Source organism: Octodon degus, unplaced genomic scaffold (genome assembly GCF_000260255.1).
Source record: "Octodon degus isolate 3935 unplaced genomic scaffold, OctDeg1.0 scaffold00045, whole genome shotgun sequence".
NCBI classification, from domain to species: Eukaryota; Metazoa; Chordata; class Mammalia; order Rodentia; family Octodontidae; genus Octodon; species Octodon degus.
The window spans coordinates 10784244-10806555 of record NW_004524621.1 but is presented as its reverse complement, the minus strand read 5'-3'; the positions used below and the strand labels follow the sequence as shown (position 1 = coordinate 10806555).

The following is a 22312-nucleotide window of genomic DNA, read 5'->3' as shown; positions in this document are numbered from 1 at the left end:
AACTCCAAGTCCCAAAATGCCACGAGACTGCATACGTCACTTCCGTTGTGTTGGAGGCGCCTGACAAGTGTGAGCGACGGCTGGCCCTTAGGCTCTCAGGGTGAGAGGGGCCGGCCTGAGCGTTGCGGAGGCCGACTGTTAGACTGGGGCTTGTGTTTGTGGCAAGGAGCTTGAGCCGCACAAAACAGTGAACTCGTGAGTTACAGCCCGTCCGTTCTGTAATGTCACAAATGGAGCTGGCGTTGGACCCTGGTGACCAGGACTTGTTGGGTTTCCTGCTAGAGGAAAGCGGACTTTTGGGGGGTGCGCCCGCTGAGGCCCAGGAGGCTCCGCTGGACTGGGAGCTGCCGCCCTCCGAGGTAGGGAGGGGTCTGAGTGGCGAAGCCCAAGTCCGTGGGTCCGGAAAGGTGGGGAAGAGTCTAGGTCTTTAAATTTGTTGGAACTTCGTGCAGGAACTGAGCGACTGGGAGGTACAGGATTTGCTGAACTTGTTGAGTCCCCCACCATCACTGGATGTTGTTGACTCTAACGTCTGTCCTGTCCACCACGATCACACCTACACTCTCCCACAGGAACATGTCTCCATAGATTTAGGTGAGTATGAAATAGACAAGTATGGGGAGCAAAGGGCCTATGGGACTGGCTTGTCCTGCTTTCCCTTTTGCAGTTAGTGGGAGCTGTGGCGAGGAGAGGGCCCACATGACTCCACCTCATTTGGAAGAGCCAGCAGAGCAGGTACTTGACTTGATTTTTCAGGATTATTTCATCATTGCCCCAGTATGGCTGAAATCCCCAGTTCCTCTCTAACATCCCGGTGCTGCTTCCTGTTAACCCCAGGAGACTGCCAAGCTGTTGCTGACTGAGGAGGAGGAGAAGCTATTGGAGAAGGAGGGGCTTGCTCTGTCTGGAACACTTCCTCTTACTAAGGTTAGGCATCACTGGTGGAGTAAAGCCTGGAGGGAGACTGAGTCCCAAGTAGGCAAATTCTTTTCACTTTATATCACTATCTTAGGGGGGAAAAGACTGGAATAAGAATCTTAGTAAACGTGTTGCTAGTAGGAAACTGGTACAGGTCCTGATGCTGTGGGGTTTGTATAAATTTTGGTGTTCTTTTTTGGAAAAAGATTTTAAACTTACCTGTGCAATACTGGTATAGGGTCTTGACACTTAAGATTTCATTGATTTCATGATAATCGACCTCTTTCTCAATGGTAAAAGTGTTGAGAGTTCAGCAAGGGTGGATCAAACAATATATAGTAACATGAATAAAGATAAAAATCCCAGGTTTTAAGTTTCCTGTAATATATGGGCTCAGCAGATTAAAGCACCTGCAAGCAGGCGCAGGGGCAAGGGGTTCAATCCCTAGGCCTGCTGTGCAGGCCCCACCCCTGGGCCAAACTAAGAGGGCAATTAAGACTGGGCTAAGATGGGGCGTAGTGGCGTGCGCCTGTAATCCCAGCTCTTGGGAAGCTGTAAAACAGGTGGATCACTACAAGTCCGATCTAGTAATGGGACCCTGAACACCCTGTAGACCTTTCCCTAAAAAATACAAAAAAAAAAAAAAAAAAAAAAAACCCAAAAACAAAAAAACCCTAAAATTGTTTCCTGTGATGAATGGCAACTTCACAGGCACAGGATTGTGATACTATGATGAAATAACCAGAAAGTTCAGGAAAATTTTTAATTTCTTGAAAGTGTGAGCCACTTTGTGATGGTGTATGCCTGTAATTCCAGCATTTCAAGAGGGTGAGGCAGAATGACAAGTTCAGGATCAGCCCAGGCAACTTACATGCTGTCTCAAAAAATGAAAGGGGCTGGGAATGTAGCTCAACGTGAATGCCCCGAGTTCAATCTCCAGTATTATAAAATACAAAAAGGAGGGCAGTGGCATAGTGGTAGAGTATTTGCCTAGCACGCATGATGTCCTGGGCCTAATCCTTGCAGTATAGTTAAAAAAAATACAAGTTGAGCCAGCAATATGATGTTACTAGTACCGTAAATGGGATTTAGAAGCACTTGTCAAGAGGCACTGCTTGAGTGTTGCGTGCCTCTACACTGGCCAGAGCACATCATTGACACAGTCAATCCTGAGGTTAGGAGCTATGTTAAGTGTCCAGGTTTTAGTCCTTTTTAAATTCTGAAGGCTGACCAGACATGATAGTTTATGAGCTACATAGTGAAACCCTGTCCCAAAAAATTCTGAGGAAATGTTTTTTTTAAGAAGTACTTTAAAATAGCTAAGCAAGGTTCTGTATAGCTCCAGAGATTCTAGAGAAGTCTAGTGGATATGAAGCTGATATTGGTTCATGATAAGGGAGTTGTTTTGTGTTTTTTTTTTTTTTCTCCGAATGCCTTCAGGGCAGGTTTGGCTGGCTTGAGTTGTGGGGATCGAACCACAGCAACCTGAGCCTGACTGCTTTGTTGAAGCAGCCACTTAAAGAACTGAGCTAAGGGGCAGGCTCCCAAGGGAGTTTTTTTATTACTGTCGATGAAATTGTTGAAAATGGTCTGGTTTGTCAGAAGCTGAATGCCTATTGGGAAGGGAAGCTGTAAAAATTAGTCGAATGTTGGAAATGGACTTAATTGCCTTCATTCCTAGTACCATTTTCTCTATCTTCTCTCAGATGGAGGAACAAATTCTGAAACGAGTGCGGAGAAAGATTCGAAACAAGAAGTCTGCTCAAGAGAGCCGAAGGAAGAAGAAGGTGTATTTAGGGGGGTTAGAAAACAGGTATGAAGGGGAGAGAAAACAAAAACTAGTTTAAGGTATTGCAATTTTTAATTTTAAGTTTTTTTTAAAGTGTTAAATTTTTGGAGGAGGATACAGCTCATATCCTATTGTCCCCAGGGTTTTGAAATATACAGCCCAGAACCTGGAGCTACAGAATAAAGTGCAGCTTCTGGAGGAAGAGAATCTGTAAGGAACCCTCCAAATCACTCTTCTCCCCCATTTAATGTTTTCCCACTTGCTTTCAAATGGGGCAGGTGCTTAGACTTTACTGAGTATGTGATTCTCAAAGCTTACAGTTAGATTTGTAAGGCATTAAGTACTCAGAAAGAGGAAAGGGAAGCGACACCTCATGGGACAGGCAGGATCTAAGAGCAGGAAGGATTCTGAGGCTGGCACAGGTGGGAAGAGTGTTCTTGGGTAGTGAGGACAGTTGAGTCTAGCTAACACAGGCAAACTGGGAAGAAGGCAGAGAACACAATGTCTGGTGAAGATTGTGTACAGCAGATCAGCCAATAGAGAACTACTGAAGGTATCTGCACAAGTTTTTTTTTAAGACAGGGCAGAGAAGTTTGTTTTAATTAGAGATTTCAGGCATTTTGTCCACATGGAGAACATCATTTGCAAAAGTAAGATAAGAAGGTTGTAGGACATGGAGGATGTGGCCATAACAGGGTTTCAGTGGGGCTCAGGAGCTGAGTCAGGGGTGCTCACTGGTGTTCCCTCTTCCCCAGGTCCCTCCTCGATCAGCTGAGGAAACTCCAGGCCATGTTAGTTGAGGTATCAAACAAAACCACCAGCAGCAGCACTTGTATTTTGGTGAGAATGGTGATGGGAAAACATCCTTTGCTCCAGTGGCAGGGCCAGCAGAGGTATAATCCAGAGCTTTGCATCTTTTTTTTTGTTTTGTACTCTAGGTCCTATTCTTCTCTTTCTGCCTCCTCTTTGTACCTGCTATGTACTCCTCTGACACAAGGGGCAGCCTGCCAGCTGAGGATGTTGGTAAGAGGCTTGAGGACAGCTAAGGTGTGGGCTGGGGGAAGAGGCCTGGGTTGTTGGCTCCTGACAATTGCTTGTCTCCGCAGTGTTGTCCCGCCAGCTTCGTTCCCTCCCCATGGAGGACCCTCTCCAGCGAGAGCTGCCTGCTCTGAAGTCAGAGGTATCAAAGGACAGCATAAGTCAGTTGCTGGACAGTTCAGACCATGTGCTCCGGGCCCCTGGCAACTGTTCCTGCCTGTTGTACCACATACCTTCCCAGCAGTGCCCATGCCTTGACCTCTTCTTAAAGCCCTGCTGCCCAGGTCCCATGTTTCACCTGCAGGCAAATCTCACAAGAAAGGAGAAATGGCTCCCTAACCACAGCTCTTCATCTGTCATCTTGCAGGGGAGATACTCAGGTTAGACATGAGGCTATAGGGTATCTCAGTCATAGCCTAAATGCCCCTCCTACTGTGTCCAAACAGAAGGGAGTAGGACAGGGCTGGCCTTTATACCCGTGCCATTAGGATGCCTGAGGGCTCAAACATATATGTACTGGCTTTGTGGGTCTTTTCTGTGTACTCATGTGTTTCTAATGTCCCATGAATGGGTCTGAGGAAATCAACTGACCTATATTTCATACAGTGAGGGAAGGGGTAAGGAAAGAAATAAATAAGTGATTTTAATGCTTGCTTCACCCTCATCCCTTCTTTACTGGCACAGCTGGGTGGGGAGAAGGGAAGGAGCATGATTGTCCTGGTGGCTCAGGCTGCAGGAGGTGGGGTAAGGAGCAAAGACCAGGCTAGAGGTTGGGCTCCCAGGATTGGAGACCTCACTCTGGTCTTAAGTTTGCCAAGGCTTCCTTTGGTCCACATTTAGGCCCTGTGATTAGTCCTGTGCAACTGTCAGCGGGGAGGCTTTTTTATGCTGTTGCTGTTGCAGGGCCAGCTGCATGGCCCAGATGCTCAGTGGTCGCATGTAGGCCAGTGAACGGAACACCCGCTGCTGGCAGTATGCCTCTGGGGTCTGGAAAGCCAGGCCAAGGCGCTCCCACACAGTACGATAGCAGCCTTCAGCTGTCCGGAAGCCCTCCCAAGTCAGGCCCTGTAGGGAGAGATGGAAGTCATACATGTAACTTGGCACTGCTTTAGCTGGGCAGGTGAAACAGATTTTTTGTCCTCAGGGAGCTCACAGCTGTCCGGGGAGATAAACCTGACCCAGTCAAAAACCTGAAGGTAGAAGGTAGAATGCAGACCAGGGCAAAGGGGAGGTTATATGGATGGATAAGATGGCCTTGGGTTATGCCTTGAAGAAATATGGTAGGTGAGGAAGCTTTCTGGGCCACAGTGCAGATGGGGGAAAGATGGGGGAAATAGTGTATTCATTACCTCTTGGATCATGGTGGCTGCCAGCCCATAGACCACACCCACCCAGACTTCATCAGACTGCACACTGGATCTATCAGGGACACCATGGGGCTGCATTCCATTCACAGCCCCCATGGCCCCTCCTGCAAAGGACTGGACATTGAGCTCGAAGATAGTCTGGAGAGCACGGACCACGTGTGTGGTAGGAAATACCTGCAGGGGCAAAGGCAAAGGCAGGGACATGGTCTCTTATACTTGCTTCTTATCTCTGGAGAAAACTCACCTTTCTGGCTCCCTTTTCCTAGTCTCTCACCTCAGTGTCTCCTTCTCCTAGGCCACACGCCTTCAAGAACCACTGTCCAGCACACTGGTCAGACATGACACTTTGAGACTGAGGCTGAGAGCTGCTATCATAGTTGTAATAGCGGCCTAGAGTACAGGAAGGGCAAAGTAAGGCTCCCACCAGTATTCCCGCAGCCACCTCGACTCCTCAGGTTCTAGCTCACCATTCCACAGCAGTCTCTCATAGGCTTCCTGGCCCCGGCTGAGGATGGAAGAAAACTTATCCTGGACATCCTTTGCCCCACACAGAACAGCCATCTGGACCATCACAGCCACAGCTGCCAGCCACAGCCCTCCACAGTAAGCACTGATGAGGGACAGGGGAGGTCAGACTGGCAGTTTTAGCCATTCTTATGCAATCTAACAAATAATGCATCATTCTTTCTTGAGCTCTACCATTGTTGGATACCCAGACCTCCAGGAAACCCCTACCCCCCCAACCTGGGGCCTGTGGCGACCCATCCATCATAGGTCTGGTCTGCATAGCCACCATTCTCAATGAGTCCATCATGGTCCTTATCAAACTTCATTTCAGATTCCATCACAGCCTAGAGGAAACAGAGATACCAGAGATGTAGGAACTAAGGAAAGAACAGTGGGGCTCTCCCCAGACACCGGTCATGTCCCTGGCATACTGGCCACCGCTTGTGTATTCCTTACTAGACACACAGGCCACATGTCCTTCAGGAAGTCTTGGTCGCCTGTCAAGTAATAATCTCGATAAACTTGCAGCACAAACTTCAGGTTCAGGTCCTTCCAGTCAGCAGTATCATGGATCAAATACGCATTGACCCGCAGCCACGGCTCATCATCTGTGGGAGGGGAGGGGACCTGGTTCATTTGCATTGGTGGGCAGGGTACAGGTATAAAAGTTGAAAGAGGGGAGCAGACTATGGGATGGAAGGATTGTTACCTGGATCTCCAATGTCATGGGGAATGACATTTCTCCTTTTCACAGGTCCCATTACCCCACTCATGAGGTATCGTCGCCGTGTCAGGTCCTCCCTGAGAGTTGCAAGAGCTGGAGAACAGACACAAATATGGGTAGGGAATGGGCAGGCTTGGGTGGGGCTCTGTGTGTGACTGAGAGGGGAACCAGCAAACAGGATGCAGGTACTCCACAAAGGTGGAGTGACATGGGGAGCCATCAGGGAAGAAGCAACAAAACTTTCTCTCACCCATGTCATATTGTAGGCTGAGCTCAATTTTGGGCCAAAGCATAATGAGGGCAAATGAAGCATAAAAGTGGACATCATATGTGTTGTACATGCGATACTCTTGGCCTAGAGGAATGAAGAAGACACTGTTGCCAGAATTCCTGCTTCCCCTTCACAGTCCCCTCCCTTGCTTGTCCTTTAAAGTTGAAGGTAAGGTCCTGTCATCTGCCTATTTGACACCCTTTCATCCCACCAGTACCCTGGAGTAGGTAAAACCTATCATCTTGAGTTATGGTAGGGCATTAGGAAGGATAGGTCCTGCTATACCCCAACCCACTAATAGCCCTTACCCTCAAGATAGCCAAATCGACCATATTCCTGAAGGATGGGGCGAAGCTGACCCATGCCCCCTGGCAGCTCCTCTGGTAGGGAGTCTTCAGGAACTTCAAGCCACACTGTGCCTCCATCGGCCAGGAAGTATAGTTCATTAAACAGTGCAGATTTGTACCAGGCAGGTAAGGATCTGGAAAATTAGGAGGAGGGAATGTTTTCATAAATGTGGACTTTTCAGGACAGAAAGGATTGTGGGGGGTCAGTGGTGGGGAAGTACCAAGTGAATCCCAGCACAGCTCTACTGACTTTGGTGGTACACAATTAGTCTGATTCAGAGTCTGAGTGCCCAGGAGAAATGTAAGGGGGGGCTGCACTGGTACCTGTCATCTAATACAGGGGTCTGCCACGCTGAGATCTTGTCTTCCCAGTCTGCATATCGGCACAATGCGTAGTGGCTAAGGGCAGGAGCTGCATCACCATCTGGGCCAAAGAACCTTGTGTACCTCCTGGGGTAGAAAGGAAAGGGATAAGGACCCAATGTCCAGGTCAGAGTCCCAGTGTTTCGGGTCCCTATATTTCTTGGTCCCCTTACCTGTAGTGGACTTGACCCTTAGCTCCAAACATGATTCTGGGCATGTCCCAAGCCAGTGAAAATTCTAGGCAGCACCGGCCTCGAGGTGGAAGCTTGCCTGAAACACACAGAGCCCCAGCGATGCCTGCTCCTTTATGTGAGGGGTTGCTTCGGCCTGAGAAGCACAAAAGGAATTAACATAGCCATATTCTTCAGCCCCAGAGCTAAGAATCCTTACCATGAGAATAAAGCCTATTCAATACCAGGTCTCCAACCCCCAAGACAGCCTTTCTTCCCAACATCTCCCAGTCAGACCCCCCCCACATCACCAGCAGGGGAGTCCAGCTGTCCATCCTGAAGTAGGTCCTGCCACACCTGCTTCCCAGTGCTGTCAGGATCAAAGGCTGTGATGTGGGTTACTGTAGTACCCTCCTGTTATGGGACCAAAGACTCAGTAAGGCAAGCTCCAAGAGAATACTGAATTCCAGCTAGCTCTTCAGCTCTTACACACCCTCGCCTCCAAGTTTCAGAGGGTAAAGGTCTGTGATGAGAGTGGGACTTGGGGGTGATGGGACGGAAACGAATGTGGGGTGGTGGATGTGGGGTCAGGCTGAGGGGAGGGGCTCAAGAGCTAAGATATAGGGCAGACTCTTTCATTACCGTGAGTCGTGCAGCCACAGCCATGGTGTAGGGATTTGGAAGGGTTGGATGATGCAGCAGCAGCCCCTGAACAGTTTCCCCGTCCCGCTCCAGACAGAAGGGCTCATTCCACAAACCCCCTAGAGCATCATCTTCACCTCCCAGGCCATTCCGCATGGAGAACATGATGGACACATCCACAGCTTCATCCCCTTCATTTTCTACATCCCACACAAAGACTCCTACAGGCAGGCTGCTGTCCTGGGGGCAAAAGAGTAGACTCATGATTTCAATATAGTCTCCTGGCTACCTCCCCAGGCTTAGCCCTGGGTACAGAGGACCTGTTTCAAATACTCTCCAGTATATTCTCTTTTACTTAACATCTCCCCACATTCCCCAGAAAACTGCCTAGCAGAGGATATAGAAGACTAGAATGAATCAGGCAGTGGTTTTGGGAAGCCAGTGTAATGTTCATTGCTCCAGCCCCTCCCTTTCACAATTCCTGCATTTGAAGGAATGCAGGAAATAAATGGGAACCTCACCTGATAGTCATGGGGCAAGATGGGTGTGATTTGGCGACAAGTAAGGGTGACGTTCTGGCCTGGAAGCTGATAGACAGTCCAGGCGCGGGGATACAGTGCATGGTAGAAGGCAAAGTACCCACACAGGCCCCAGTTCCAGCTGCGCAGGACACTTGGACGCTCCGTGGACAGAACTTGCTGGTACACAGTCCGTCCCTCCCGACGCAAGCACACTGTGAACTGGATCAAGAGAGCAAACAGGCTGGATCGAAGTAACCAGCAGCACTATACAGTTTTCCCTCTACTCAGAACAGCTTCTCTTCTTTCAGAGTCTGACTGTCACTACTACACCACTAGCCTCAGGTCATCCTCTAGGCTTTCAGTTAGGCTTAGCAAGTAACCACCAAGTCCTGCTGCCTTTCCTACTGTTGAGCACTTGCCTAGCATATCTGAAGCCCTAGACTCAATCCCCAGCACAAAACCAAAACCTCCAAAACAGTTAATAGCTCTTCCCTTGATTCAAACTAGGCCTAGTGTTTTCACTGTCTATAAAATGACTTTTCTTGTTGGAATAATACATAACAGTCAAGGTCATGACTTCTTTACTATAGAGAGAACTGTTTCTGAATCTCAAACTTTAAACAATCATATAACCTTGAGTATATTACTAAGTAATCCTCTCTGGATCTTAATGTTTGCATTTTTTTTCTCTTTTTGCGGTATCAGAGATTGAACTCAGGACTTCGTGCTTGCCAGGCAGGCACTTATTCTACTGAGCTATCTCTCCAGCCCTCTGTTTCTTAATGAGCATGATAATGGTGCTTAGAAGGGTTGTTTTTAATATTAAGTGTGCAAAAAGTTTAGCACAGTGCCTAGACACATTAAGCATGCAACCATTAATAGATGATAGCAATCATGCTTCCAGAAGGCTTTTTTCCCTTTGGGGTACTTAAGGATCAGAGAGAGGGGATCTTGATATATTGGGGAGGGTCTGCAAACCTGAATTTGGAAGGACATTATCACCCATGGGACATAGCATCTGCCAGCCATTTCTCCTTCAAAGATAAGAAAGCAAGAGACTTTTTTTTTTTTTGCGGAACCGGGGACTGAATTCAGGCCTTTGCACTTGCCAGGGAAGCGCATATTCCACTGAGCCATCTCCCCGGCCCGCAAGGGACATTCTTGACAGGACAGAGGAACCTGGTAGGTAATTCAAAAGGGGAGCTCACTAGAGAAATATGAAGACAGACCACATACTTTTAGCATCTTAAGGCTTAGTTGGCAGGTAGGAACAGAAGGGAAAGGGAAGATAGGTCTAAACCTGGGACAGAGACCTCCAGGAATATAATATACAATGTGAGAGCTGACCTTTGACTTAAGAATCACAAATCAAGGAGTGGAGTAGTGGCAATATATATATATTTTTTTTCCCCATGACTTTGTACACCTTCCTTGGCTTTTATTTTCTCTTCTGGTCCTACCAGATATTCTTTCAGGCATGTGAAGTCTCTATACCATGTGCCAAATGCTGACTCAGCTAGTATAGCTGAGGGGTGAAGCAGGTAGAAGGTATTTACTAGAAAAATGCCAGGGCAGCTTACACTTTCAAAGAATGTGTGTGTGTGTGTGTGTGTGTGTGTGTATCCCTATAGTATATCCTAGCACAAGGCTAGGCACACAGAAAGGATCCTAAAAGTACCTAGTGGCTTGAATCATACATACGTGTAAATGCCAAACCCCACACTAGTCAAGAAGCCCTTCTTTGTCTGGGACTGTCCCACCTCCTGGCTCTTACCTGGTCAGCGATGACTGTCTGGTGCTGGTACATTCCTGGGTTAAGCTGCCAACGACAGAACTGGCCTCTCCAGCCACGGGTAATAGTACCTCCACCAATGCCACCCAAGGGACAACCTATACAAGGAATCAGGATGATTAGTAGGGTATGGGAGAGCAAGACAAGCCCAATTCTCACTTTCTAGACTATAAAGATTATCTCTAAAAACTTAGGGACAGAGCAGTGCAGTATGCATAAACTGTGTGCCAGACCTGGGGACTGGACCCTCTGTGAGCATGGTAGAGCTGGGGTGAGGCTCACCATAGATCTGTCTCAGGGGTACACAATTGATCATGTCGATGAATGGTTTCTTCTTTTCCACCTGGGTCTTCCGGTACCACCACTTCAAGTACCTGAGGAACAATGTGAGTGCACAGGTGAGTAGGCAGCTACCACAGGCTGCAGTCAGCTGCCTCTCTTGACAACCAGCTGTGACTTCCCATTGAATATCCCAAGGGCCCATCACCCTGGCTTTTGCATCTCTACTTGATTACAGTTCAAGGACCAACACCTTTTCCCTTTATTCTCAGAAAGAGCTTTATGATTTTTACTTTCCTAAATAATACCACTGCTTTAGTTAAAAATCTCAAGAGCTTTTGTCCGAGGTGCTGAAAGGGTCAGGTATACTTCCATGGCCTACATTCTCCACCACCCACAGCCCACCTCTTAAACAGGCATAGGCTGCTGAGATAGCATTCTTTTTAAAATAATAATTTTCTTCCTGGTTATGAAAGGTTAAAAACTGGAGAATATACCAGGTAGAAGGAAAAAAAATATTTTACCCAAATTGAACCAGTGTTTACACTTCAGGCCATTTCCTCTTTTAGTCTGTAAGCTTTGTTTGCTCTTTCATAATAACCCTATAAAGAAACAAAAAACAAAGTTTTCCTGGTTTTGTCCCTGTCTTGTCCCTAACTGGCAGGAGATTTTTTCCAATAGGTAAAACAATTCTGCTTCTAAGTCTAGGGCATCTGCCTCAACCTGCTGTCTAAACTGTTTCCCACAAATTCTCATCCAGGATGGTTCTCACTAAGCAAGCTGTCCTGATGGACTCTTTCTCACTTCCACTCTCTTCTCAACCCAATTATTACTATTTTTTCTGTTTGTTTGTTTGTTTTGGATTTTTTAAAATATTTATTTGTGTGTGTGTGTGTGTGTGTGTGTGTGTGGCCAGCTCAGCCCACCAGGGGGCAGGGCTGGCTGGCATGTGGTGCTGGGGGACTGAACCGCAGTCCATGTGCTAAGCTTGTTCTAAACAGGTGCTTTAGACCACTGAGCCATCTCACCAGCCCCTGTTTTGGATTTTTGAGACATGGTCTCTCTCTGTAGTTCAAGCTGGTCTTGAACTCAGTATGTAGCCCAGGCTGGCCTTGAACTTGCAGTGATTCGCCTGTCTCAGCTTCCCAAGTGCTGGGATTACAGGTATGCACAACACTATACCCAGTTATTTTATACCAAATGTTCAGTCACACCATTTTAACCAACTACAGTAATTAAGCCCTGGAGCTTCAGTTTCCTCATTTACAAAATGGGGATACTTCCTATCCTAGCTATCATGGAATAGCAGAAACATCTGATGGCATAGCTGATAAGAAAGCCATAAAAGGGAATACCCGTAACAGGCATGATTAGTACTTACTATCTCAATTCCCAATCAGACAATACCTTGTTATTTCAACATTCCACATGTGAGTCTGACCAAATTTTCAGTTCCTTGGGGGAAAGAGTAGCAAAAACTCTTTGACTGTTACTCTCAGCATAGGGCAGAACATATTGTCTGCAGTGCATAAATATTTGCTTAATTTATAAGGGAATGAATACAAATAATGGAGCACAGCAATGGTAGGCTGGAGCAACTGGAGGGAAAATGTGATACAAAGGACATTCTGAAGTAGATGGGAGAGGGAGGAGAGGTAGGGCTTGGGGCAGGGTAGGGCAAAGGGTGAGATGCTGGGGAGCACAAGTTTCTGACAGTTGGAAGGAAACTGGACTTTGGAACTCCAGGTGAGAAACGATTGGGGGAAAGGTGAGTACAGTCAGGATTAGAGGAGTCAGAAGAAATACAAGATAAGAAGATAGAAAAAAAGAACTATATGTGCTGAAGCAAGCAATAAATACTTAATGAATGGATTCGGGCTAAAGGGAGAACAATAAAAAAAAGCTTTTATCAAGCCTAGGTAGACCCAGAAAGCTGTCTTGCTGGAGCTCTGGTTCAGAGGGTCCCCAGTTCTGTTTGCTCTTAAGTACTCTCTCACCTGCTAAGGCACTTAATTAGCAGCTGGCCATGCCTGACCTGTAGGTCTTTTCCATGATTTCAACCCCAGCTCAGGAATTACTCCAGATTCTTGTCTTACCCCTTCTCAAAGCAGGACCTCATTCCATCCCAAAAGGTCAATGTCAGTGATTCCCACCCTATACTGGTATGGGAAGCCAGAGTCCAGGGGCTAAGCAACAGCTTTCAGGCTTCTTTAACTCAACTCATATTCAGTGGATAAGAGGCTACGATTCCCACCTATTCCTGATCTCACTATCTGTACCACATGCATCCCGCTGTCTTCACTATTCTAGGTCCCATTTGGACCCACAAGCTTTGGGGGTCAAAATTACTCTTGTCATCCACAGGCAACAGCAATAGAGCCAGACATCCAGGCAGTGCCAGGCTCTTTATTCCCCAGGACTGGAATTAAGCAAATGGTCTTCCCATCATACCCCCTCAGCACTGACAGGGAAAGTGAAGGGTCCCATATTGTAGAATTTGTCAGGCCTGAGTTTCCTAACCCTTGCCTCTCTCCTCAGCTCTGTGTTTTCTGTGTGGACTGACTCAAGATGACTTGAGGGTTATGCTTTCTGGCTTTACTCACATCCACCTGTTCCTGTTAATAGGTATGTCTTTAAACTCAGTGGGATTCCAGAGGCTTTCTACAGCCCAGGATAAATTCTGAGGCATTTGTGACCTTTAGGGGTGGGGTAAAAGCCACAGCAAGCTGCAGAAAAATATTATCAACAGCTCTGGGAACATTTATGGCAGTGCCTACCTGATCACAAGTGATCTGTGGGGGGCTGGGAATATAGCTCCAGCACTTCAATCTACTACTGACCGCCTACTTTTTTTTTGAGGCAGGTTCTCCTTATGATGTCCAGGCTGGCTTCAACCTTCTAGGCTCAAATGAGCCTCCTGCCTCACTTCCCTTGTAGCTGGGACAACAGGTGCATACCACCAGCTTCATCTTTGCTTTTTGTATTAGAGCTGTCTCTCCCAGGATAGAGTGAACCTCTACCTCCTCCTTAGAGTTGACAATAGGCAAACTCTCACCTATTTCCTGGAGCGAAAGCTTGAAGATAGATACAGACAATAACATCGTAGTCTTAAATAAGGTACAGAGAATGCTTCTGCTTCTCAGACAAATTGAGTTGACAATTCTTCCCCCAACTAAAATACTGTCAGTGCCACAACAAGGGGATTATCCTTTCATACCTTGCCAAAAAGTACAGTTAATCGTAAAGGGAAGTCTTTGGAGGAAAAACCAGTACATAACAGAGAACCTAAGGGAGAATGGGTAACTGCTGGACCAAATGTTTCTACTTTTTGCCTATTAAAATACAAGCAAAAGAGATATGACTTGACCTCATCCTCCAAAAACCACAGGCCTAAAATATGCTGGAAATGGGAACTCCCTGACTAGGACCACTTGCTTTTCTTACTGCTGGAAGTGTTCGAATGGAACAAAGTGAAGCCTAGAACATTCTAAGCAATGGGTTCTACTCACCTGACGCCCATGCCCAAATGCTTCACCAGGTTGCTTAAAGAGATATTGTTAGCTTGAAAGGGCTTCCTCTTCTCTGAAAACTCGTGAGCCAGGCAGATGCGCCAACCAAAGGGAGGTACTTGGTACCCCCTAGCTTTACCCTCGTAGGAATCCATTAGCTGTCCAGAGCCTTCCGGACTGCAATAGCCTGGTTCATTTTGGGATCGACTGTCCTTAGGGATCTCGCTGTCCGTAACCTGCACAGCTGCGGTGCCTGCAGCATCTTCAGGGCAATAAACTTGTAGATTCCTTTTGGCCGAGCTGATCTGCTCCGACGCCGGGACGTCGGTTCCCATGTTTTCTAGTTCCTGAGTCCCGATGACTTCGGTGGCCTCGGGTCTCGAGCCTTCTGATACAACGTATCTTGCTACCAAATCCAGATACGGGCTCGGGTTGTAGTTCGGTGCCGTCCTGGAGAGCCAGATGCTGGGCCAAGCTTAGATGAGCTGGTGTCTCAGTAGAGCCGGGGAGCTCTCGCTGCAGCGGCAGCGGAGACAGCAATAAAGCCGCCCTGGGCTCCCCTTCAGTCGAGTCTCTAGGTCCTGGGCGGGAAAGGTTGGGCTTCGTCGTCATTGGGCCGTGAGTCTGAGCTCGCCTAGCCAGAGGCAGACGGGGCCATCGGAGAGGGGAGGAGCCGCGGGGCCAGCGCTCAAGGCCCCGCCCCCGGCCCGAGCTGCGGCGGCCTCGGCCCCGCCCCTGGGCCGCGGCTCCAAGTCCTCCCGGGCTGGGCGCCAGGTCTCGCCCGCCGGGGTCCCGGGCAGCCCCCGCGCCCAGGTGCCAGCCTGTAGGAAGGTGACCCGAGACGCCAAGACCACCCGAGCCCCTTCCGGCCGGAAACATCCGGCTGGCTGGACCGGAAGGGGCTCTAGAGGCAGACGAGGGGGGACTGAAAGGAAGTCCCGCCTCTGCTGCGCCAGCGAGGCCGTGGAAGCCACCGCGTACCTGGCTGGGGCCCGAAGGGGCGGGCAGGTGAGGGTCTCGGGACTTTGAGACAGGTTTTGGCCGTGGCAGGTGACAGATGGCCGTGTTCTTAGGCTAGGGACTTGGAGCTTTCGGGGAAGGGAAGATAGAGGCTAGCTGGAAATTAGGGGTAGGGGAACTAACCTGGCGCTGCGGGGAACGGAGGTCTGGGGTCTGAGTAATACTTTTCCTCCGTGGGAAAGTACTGCGTGTGTAGCCCTTCCATCCGCTTGACCACTCCACAAATCCCGATCTTCCGTCACCGAGGCGCTGCCCTCTTGCGCCATCCCTCAGGTCGCCCCTGGGTCCTAATCCTGTTCATTCACCATGGTGCTCACCTAAGATACTGCCACCCTGCCATGCTGCTGACCTGTGATCCGTGTTTCCTTCTAGACCTGATTCCGGAGCTGCCATGATTGAAGTGGTAGCAGAGCTGAGCCGGGGTCCTGTGTTTCTGGCGGGGGAGGCTCTGGAGTGTGTGGTGACTGTGACCAACCCTCTACCCCTTACAGCCACTTCTGCATCCAGGTGGGGTTGCTGATACTGAAAAGGTTGTGGCCCTTGAGGAGGAAGCCTGGTATCTGTGGTGATTTCCCAGAGCTGAGGCTGTCCTATTTATGCTGTCATTGTAGGAAAGAGTTATTTAACAGAAGATGTTGGTGACAAAGCTTTTTTTCGCTGTCTCTCCCTCCCCCATTCCCTTTCCTATCCATAGTCTATTCTTGGTTTAATGGTTTCTCTTTGAGGGTTCTAGGTTTCCTGATCGCTAGGACAGCCACCTAAACATTTTAGTTTCATCACACAATGTGGTAGGAAGTTTGTGAGATCAGGGAGTGTCCTCTAATGTTTCCTTTTGTTCTTCCCACAGTGAGGCCCTGGCCTGGGCCAGTGCCCAGATACACTGCCAGTTCCATGCCAGTGAGAGCCGAGTAGTACTGCCTCCCCCTGACTCTAGCCAACCAGATGTTCAGCCTGACAGCCAGACTGTCTTTCTGCCTCACCGAGGTTAGAAATAGGGCATTTGCCTTGGGAAGGATTGTGGTGGGGTCCTTGTCACATAAAGGTGAAATTGAGTTGTTCTTATGTGTCATAGTCTCTGTCACATCAGGGATGGAGGTGGGAAGTAACTAGTTTTAAGAGTGTAAGTCTCTATTTCAATATCACAACAAGAGGCTTTGCAGTTCTTCACTGTCTCCAGTTAGTGTATTAACCTTGCCCACTATTGGACAATGAAGTCACTAATTGTAGTCTTCTCTTTGTAGGTGAAAGGGGTCAGTGTATCCTTTCTACCCCACCAAAAATTCTATTTTGTGACCTGAGGCTAGATCCTGGAGAATCAAAATCATGTGAGTGACTGTCCCCACTCCTGAATTGCCTTCTAAGTCTTTTGGTTAGAGTATGCCTCTAAGCTGCTCTGACTACTGCTTCCCAACCAGACTCCTACAATGAAGTGCTGCCTATAGAGGGACCACCCTCCTTTCGGGGCCAGTCAGTCAAGTATGTCTACAAACTGACCATTGGCTGCCAGCGTGTCAACTCACCCATCACTTTACTCAGGGTCCCTTTGAGGGTTCTTGTGCTGACTGGTAAGTAAGGGCTCCCAGAGGGAAGGGCAGGGTAGAGCCTTGCCAACACAGAAGTAGTCTAAGAGGGCTTGCAAGAAGAGTTCAGGGAGGCTTCCTGGTCTTTGGGAGGTTGCTAGGGAATTGGGGAGGGAAGGAGGCTTCTGAAGACTTAGTTGAGATCTGGATCTCAGCCACAGCTCCCCCTGTACCTTTAGTCCTATTAGGTCTAAAACCTAACATTTATTCCCTGTTTTCTCTCAGTGTTCCCTCTCTGTTCATTTTCTCTAGGCCTTCAAGATGTCCGATTTCCCCAGGATGAGTCTGTAGCCCCATCCAGTCCATTCTTAGAGGAGGATGAAGGTGGGAAGAAGGACTCATGGCTAGCTGAGCTGGCTGGGGAGCGCCTCATGGCTGCCACATCCTGCCGAAGCCTACGTGAGAATTGTTTCAGAATTGCTCACCCCTTCCCTTCCCTCAAAATATACCTGACTGAGAGAGAGTTTCCTAGCCAGCATAGTTTGATGGATCCAGTGATATCTCACCTCAGGTTACAAGGAGAAGCCCACCTTTTGGCCTTTGGGACCTGATCCTAGACATTCTGTATGTAGACTCCAGGCTTACAGTGTCTTATTCTCCCCAGATCTGTACAATATCAGTGATGGCCGAGGGAAAGTTGGGACATTTGGCATCTTCAAATCTGTGTACAGACTTGGCGAGGATGTGGTGGGGACCTTAAACTTAGGAGATGGAACTGTAGCTTGTTTGCAGGTGAGCAGGAAAGAGCTTCTGAGATGCTGGGCATGTAGGGCTAGGGTGGAAGAAGGAGGGATGGAATGGAGAAGGGGATGGTGGGGTCACCCAGGGTCCCTTTGGTGAAATAACTTGAAGTTAGGGTACTCTCTCACCTACAGTTCCTATTTCCAAAAGCCTGCCTGCTTGCACCTCTCTTCTTTATTTCTTTATTTTTTAATTTATTTTTATACCTCTCTTCTTACTCCCAGTTTTCAGTAAGTTTACAGACTGAGGAGCGAGTACAACCTGAGTACCAGCGACGCCGTGGGGCAGGGGGTGCCCCCTCTGTGTCCCATGTGACTCATGCCCGGCACCAAGAGTCCTGCCTACATACAACCAGAACCAGCTTCTCTCTCCCCATCCCTCTCAGCTCCACCCCAGGCTTCTGCACTGCCATTGGTGAGATCCTGATCATTATCGGAGAAGGGAGGGGGCAGGTAAACCTTTGTGTTTAGGAAGAGTGTAATGGGTCTTGATTCTTACCTACTGTACTTCCAGATGTGCCCACATTCATCCTCTGACCCTTAACACTTCCTCAGACTGTCAGCTTTCACTCCCATTTCTTAGATGCCCTGAGCTGCCCTCCCCCCAACTTTCTCTGGTTTGTAGAATCCTTTTCCCCATTTCTATTTACTGGGACTCTGTGATGCTTTGCCTTAGTACATTTACTTAAAGCTGTCTAATTTTGATTACCTTACTGAGATTATTAGGTAGTTAACATTGTTATCCTTGATTCTGGTCAACACTGAGGATTTCTTTAAAAAAAAAAAAAAAAAGTCCTGGCATAGCTCCCTGCCCCAGGACTGCCTCAGCTCTTTGTAAACACATTTCTCATTCACTAACACATCCTGTCATTGCTTTTACTCTTGCTGTATTCTAATGCCTCGACATTGGTCTTTTTCTTCCATAGTGTCCTTGAAGTGGCGATTACATTTTGAATTTGTAACATCCCGAGAACCAGGATTGGTGCTACTGCCCCCTGTGGAACAGCCTGAACCTGCCACCTGGACAGGTCCTGAGCAGGTGCCTGTAGATACCTTCAGCTGGGACCTCCCCATCAAGGTGCTGCCTACAAGCCCCACTCTGGCCTCATATGCTGCCCCAGGCCCCAGCACCAGCACCATAACCATCTGAAACTGGCCTACCTACCCATGCTGGCCCTGCTTTCTTCAGGATACTAAGAACTCTGCATTTGAGCTGTAAGAGGCCCCACTTTTTCCACCTTGGGCCCAAAAGCAGACGAGAGGCAGGCCTTGAGCTGTAGCATTAATTTATTTACTCAGAATAATTGGCTGCTTCTAGTGGTTTCTCTGGAAGTGGCAGCAGCAGTGAGCAGTCAGCAGATGGGTGATCAGGTGAGTCTAGCTGGAATGGGGAGCAGGAGCCCCAGGAACAGGGGTGTTTGCTGAGCCCCACTCTAGGTCAGGCCCTCTGCCTTTGCAGGGCAGCCGAGGATCAGATTTTTGCACCAAGGAAAATTGGCAGGTTCCTGCCTCCTGACGAACCTCACACTCAGCAGGGAAGTCAATGGGATGCTGAGACCTGGGGAACCAAGGATGGGGAGAGAGTCAGCACAGTAAACAGCCACCTTTATGGGCCCTATCCCCTCTTACCGCTGTCTTCCCATATCCTCCTTTGGTGTCCCCTGGTCCTCCTAAACTCTTCTCTACTATATAAAGATTTTTGTTCTGTAGCAAGGGTATGTTTGTTTCACCTCTACCTCAGTCTCTTTCACTTTGTGGCTTGAATGCTTACATTTTTCACTCTTAGTTACTATCTGCAGGTCCGGCTAGTCTCCAACTGATCTTTTGTTCATTCTTATTTAGTCACTTCCTGGTCATCCCTCCTGTAACTTGCATCAGAGGCATTCCCTCTGGCCATTCCTAACTTGCATCAGAGGCATTCCCTCTGGCCATTCTTGGTTACTCACGTGTCACAGCAGCCCACACCGACAGGATGCAGACAGGTGCAATGGAAACAGTCCTTGCGGAGCCAAGACTCACCCAGGGTGAAATATTTCCCTTCATAATAACAGGGAGCTGGGAAGCAATGAGAAGTGTTGGTGTGGTGGTGTGGGAGTGGTGGTGGCAGACAAGTCTCTTCTAAGGCTGGGGGTGGGAGAGAGTTGGGGCATACCACCCCTGTATTCACTCTCCTTTTCCTGTTTCATGGTTGGAAGGAGTCTGGGTACTCTGACCCAGGATCACTTCCAAGCTGTTGCTGCCACTCTCCCTGCTCCCCACCTCACCCGGATTCATGTCCCTTCCTAACCCCTCACTCCACTTTACCTTGAGCTTGGAAATAACACTTGCTGTGGACTCCTGGGTACTGCAGAAGTAGAGACACCACCAAGCAGATCCCCCAGCCTCCTAGGGTCCCCTTGGTCTGTCCAGCCCAGAGCATCCTTAGGACCATTCCTGTGGTATGGCCTTCTCAGACCCTTCTTGGCTTCTCTTGAGGCTACTCCGGTCTTGTTAGTTTGACGTTGCTTTGCTTTGCTTTGCTCCTTGAGTCTTAGATTCTCTCCCCAGGCTCTCCTCTCATACCATCTCCATGCCCTCTTTCATAGGCTGAGGATGTTTATAAAGTGAGGACCCTGGCCCCCTGCTGAGTTGAGCTGGAACTGCTCTAACTCTGTTTCCTGAGGTGAGGGCATGAAAACAAGAGGTCCAGGTTTAACAAGCTGTGAGAGCTGATTCATGCCCGGCACAGCTTGAAGGAGGGTGGAGGGTGGTAACTGTGGAGGGGGCACTGGACTGGGCACTTGCCCAGCAAGGGGGAGGGGAAGGGATGCAGTCCCAGGTGGTCCCTGACCTGGAGAGAGGAAGCATTCTGCCATCCTCCTTTCCCCCACCACCACCACAGAGGGTGTGTGTTGGGATCCCTGCCTGGACCGGAGGGAGGCATTTCCTGGGGATGGCTGATTCTGTGCCCCAGCCAAACCAAGGAGCTGCAGCAGGGTGTAGGAGCCAGAGGCTCCAGGAGAGCAAGCGTGCACCTGGAGTGCAGTGTTTCCCTCTTGAATCTGAGAAACAGGGCTGCCTCTCAAAGATGGAGAGGGGGTTTCTCTTTCAGTCATCCCAGGAATCAGCTATTGGTTGTTCGTTACTTTCTTTAAAATAAAAAAAAATTTTTTTTATACATTTGGTGCAGGGTCTCACTACACAGCTCGGACTTACAGTGATCCTCCTGTTTTAAGCCTCGCCAGGCTCTGATTACAGGCCTGCACCACTATGCCCAGGGTGGCGGTGGGGGACCAACGAAGCATGCACTATCAGGAGTCAAACCCTGGTCCCCGTGCTTGTCTAAGTAGGCACTTAGTCTGCTGAGCTATCTAGCTGGCTCTTGTTTGTCACTGTCAGTCATAAAATGGATACAAGATTGTTCTAGGCTTGGGATGTTCCTGTGCCTTCAAAGAGGAGCTTCTCTTAAGCCCCCAAAGAGGCATCAATCACCAGTTTCACAGGAATCATTTGCCAGATTCCTTATGATGGGATTTACCCCACTTTAAGTTTCCTGCAGGTTTTGGAGTACCTAGGATGGTGATTGAGAGCAGAGGTTATAGGGGCAGACTTCTGGGTTTCAGTTCCGACTCCACTCACTTGCGTGACCTGGGGCCCGTCCTTTTGTCTCAGTCAGCCTGCTTCCTTACCTATAGGGTGGGAACAGAAATGCCATCTCATAGAGTTGTTATGAGATAGCACATGGAATGCGCCTAACACCCTCTGTGGCACACATACCCCTCAGAAAATATTAGCTACTGTAATTGCTACTGAAACTCAGAGACAAAATGGGTGACTTTTTTTTTTTTTTCTTTGAAAGATAACAAGCAGTTTTATATGTGCTGCTGAGGTTTTTGCTGGGCACTACTCCTGAATGACTTCTGCCCTTTTCATATTCATGCTCTATGCTGTCCCCACCGCCTCCTTCAAAAACAGGTACCTTCAGGAGCATTTTGGTTTTGGTCCTTACATTCTTAAACTCTGAATTGGCTTTGCGAAATGATGTTGCTGATTTCCTCATCTTTGTTTGTTTGTTTTTCTTTTGAGACAGGCTCTCACTATGTACTCGAGGCTGGCCTAGAATCTGCAGTGATCCTTGTGCCTCAGCCTCCTGAGTTCTGGAATTCCAGGCTTGTGCCACCATGCCTGGCCTCTCATCCTTTTTGCAGCCAATTTTAGGACTGCCCCTTTTTCCTCCTTAGGATTCTGATCCATTTTTTCTCATCCCCATTCACATGAACTCACAATGTTATCTGGGCAGGGTTCAAATTTTCAGTTCTGTCTCAGCCTCCCAAGAGTGCTGGGATTATAGCATGTACCAGCATGCCTGGCTCAGTTCTCCCCTTTGACCCCTCCATTGTTGGCCATATTTTTGGTGCTACGGACCCTGATCAAATTGGATGTTTCACTTTTTATGTCCTTCTGTACAGAGGGACATGTTCCAGCTGTTCCCCTCCCACCTACAAGGAGAATCACTTTGGTATTTATTCTCTTTTTCCTTAAGTGCCTACTCATTTACTGCAAGACACTCGCTGTCACCTGGTGCCTCAGGTACAGCTACTTCTGGCAGACTTCTGCAGAGGGCTATCCTGCTTGTTGCCTCTTCCTTCAGAATCGACTGTCAGTGTACCTCAGACTTTTTCTTTTTCTTTTCTTTTTTTTTTTTTTGGGGAACTGGGGATTGAACTCAGGCCCTTTGCCCTTGCCAGGGAAGCGC

At 48.5% G+C, this 22312-nt stretch overlaps 4 protein-coding genes across 4 annotated transcripts; 2 read left to right on the top strand and 2 right to left on the bottom strand.

The window, feature by feature from the left end:
• Positions 1-69: 69 nt before the first annotated feature.
• On the top strand, positions 70-4403 carry Creb3 (cAMP responsive element binding protein 3). The gene is made up of 9 exons (XM_004631868.2): positions 70-359; positions 453-594; positions 668-735; positions 838-927; positions 2625-2731; positions 2849-2917; positions 3463-3547; positions 3646-3730; positions 3814-4403. The coding sequence occupies exons 1-9, from the start codon at positions 222-224 to the stop codon at positions 4128-4130; spliced, it is 1101 nt and encodes a 366-aa protein (XP_004631925.2). The 5' UTR covers positions 70-221; the 3' UTR covers positions 4131-4403.
• On the bottom strand, positions 4396-15657 carry Gba2 (glucosylceramidase beta 2). The gene is made up of 18 exons (XM_004631990.3): positions 15607-15657; positions 14238-14818; positions 10732-10823; positions 10432-10547; positions 8658-8876; positions 8137-8376; positions 7806-7908; positions 7498-7651; positions 7286-7411; positions 6923-7095; positions 6594-6698; positions 6329-6436; positions 6076-6227; positions 5857-5963; positions 5580-5722; positions 5387-5502; positions 5095-5286; positions 4396-4810 (listed from the first exon to the last, which is right to left on the bottom strand). The coding sequence occupies exons 2-18, from the start codon at positions 14570-14572 to the stop codon at positions 4595-4597; spliced, it is 2697 nt and encodes an 898-aa protein (XP_004632047.2). The 5' UTR covers positions 14573-14818; positions 15607-15657; the 3' UTR covers positions 4396-4594.
• Rgp1 (RGP1 homolog, RAB6A GEF complex partner 1) lies at positions 15076-19453 on the top strand. Its single transcript, XM_004631861.2, has 9 exons — positions 15076-15245; positions 15630-15764; positions 16105-16241; positions 16499-16582; positions 16673-16822; positions 17090-17236; positions 17442-17569; positions 17803-17992; positions 18504-19453. Exons 2-9 carry the CDS (start codon positions 15649-15651, stop codon positions 18725-18727), a joined length of 1176 nt encoding a protein of 391 aa, XP_004631918.1. The 5' UTR covers positions 15076-15245; positions 15630-15648; the 3' UTR covers positions 18728-19453.
• Positions 18934-22231, bottom strand: Msmp (microseminoprotein, prostate associated). Its single transcript, XM_004631862.3, has 3 exons — positions 19882-22231; positions 19524-19632; positions 18934-19135 (listed from the first exon to the last, which is right to left on the bottom strand). Exons 1-3 carry the CDS (start codon positions 20006-20008, stop codon positions 18955-18957), a joined length of 417 nt encoding a protein of 138 aa, XP_004631919.1. The 5' UTR covers positions 20009-22231; the 3' UTR covers positions 18934-18954.
• Between the last annotated feature and the right edge of the window lie 81 nt (positions 22232-22312).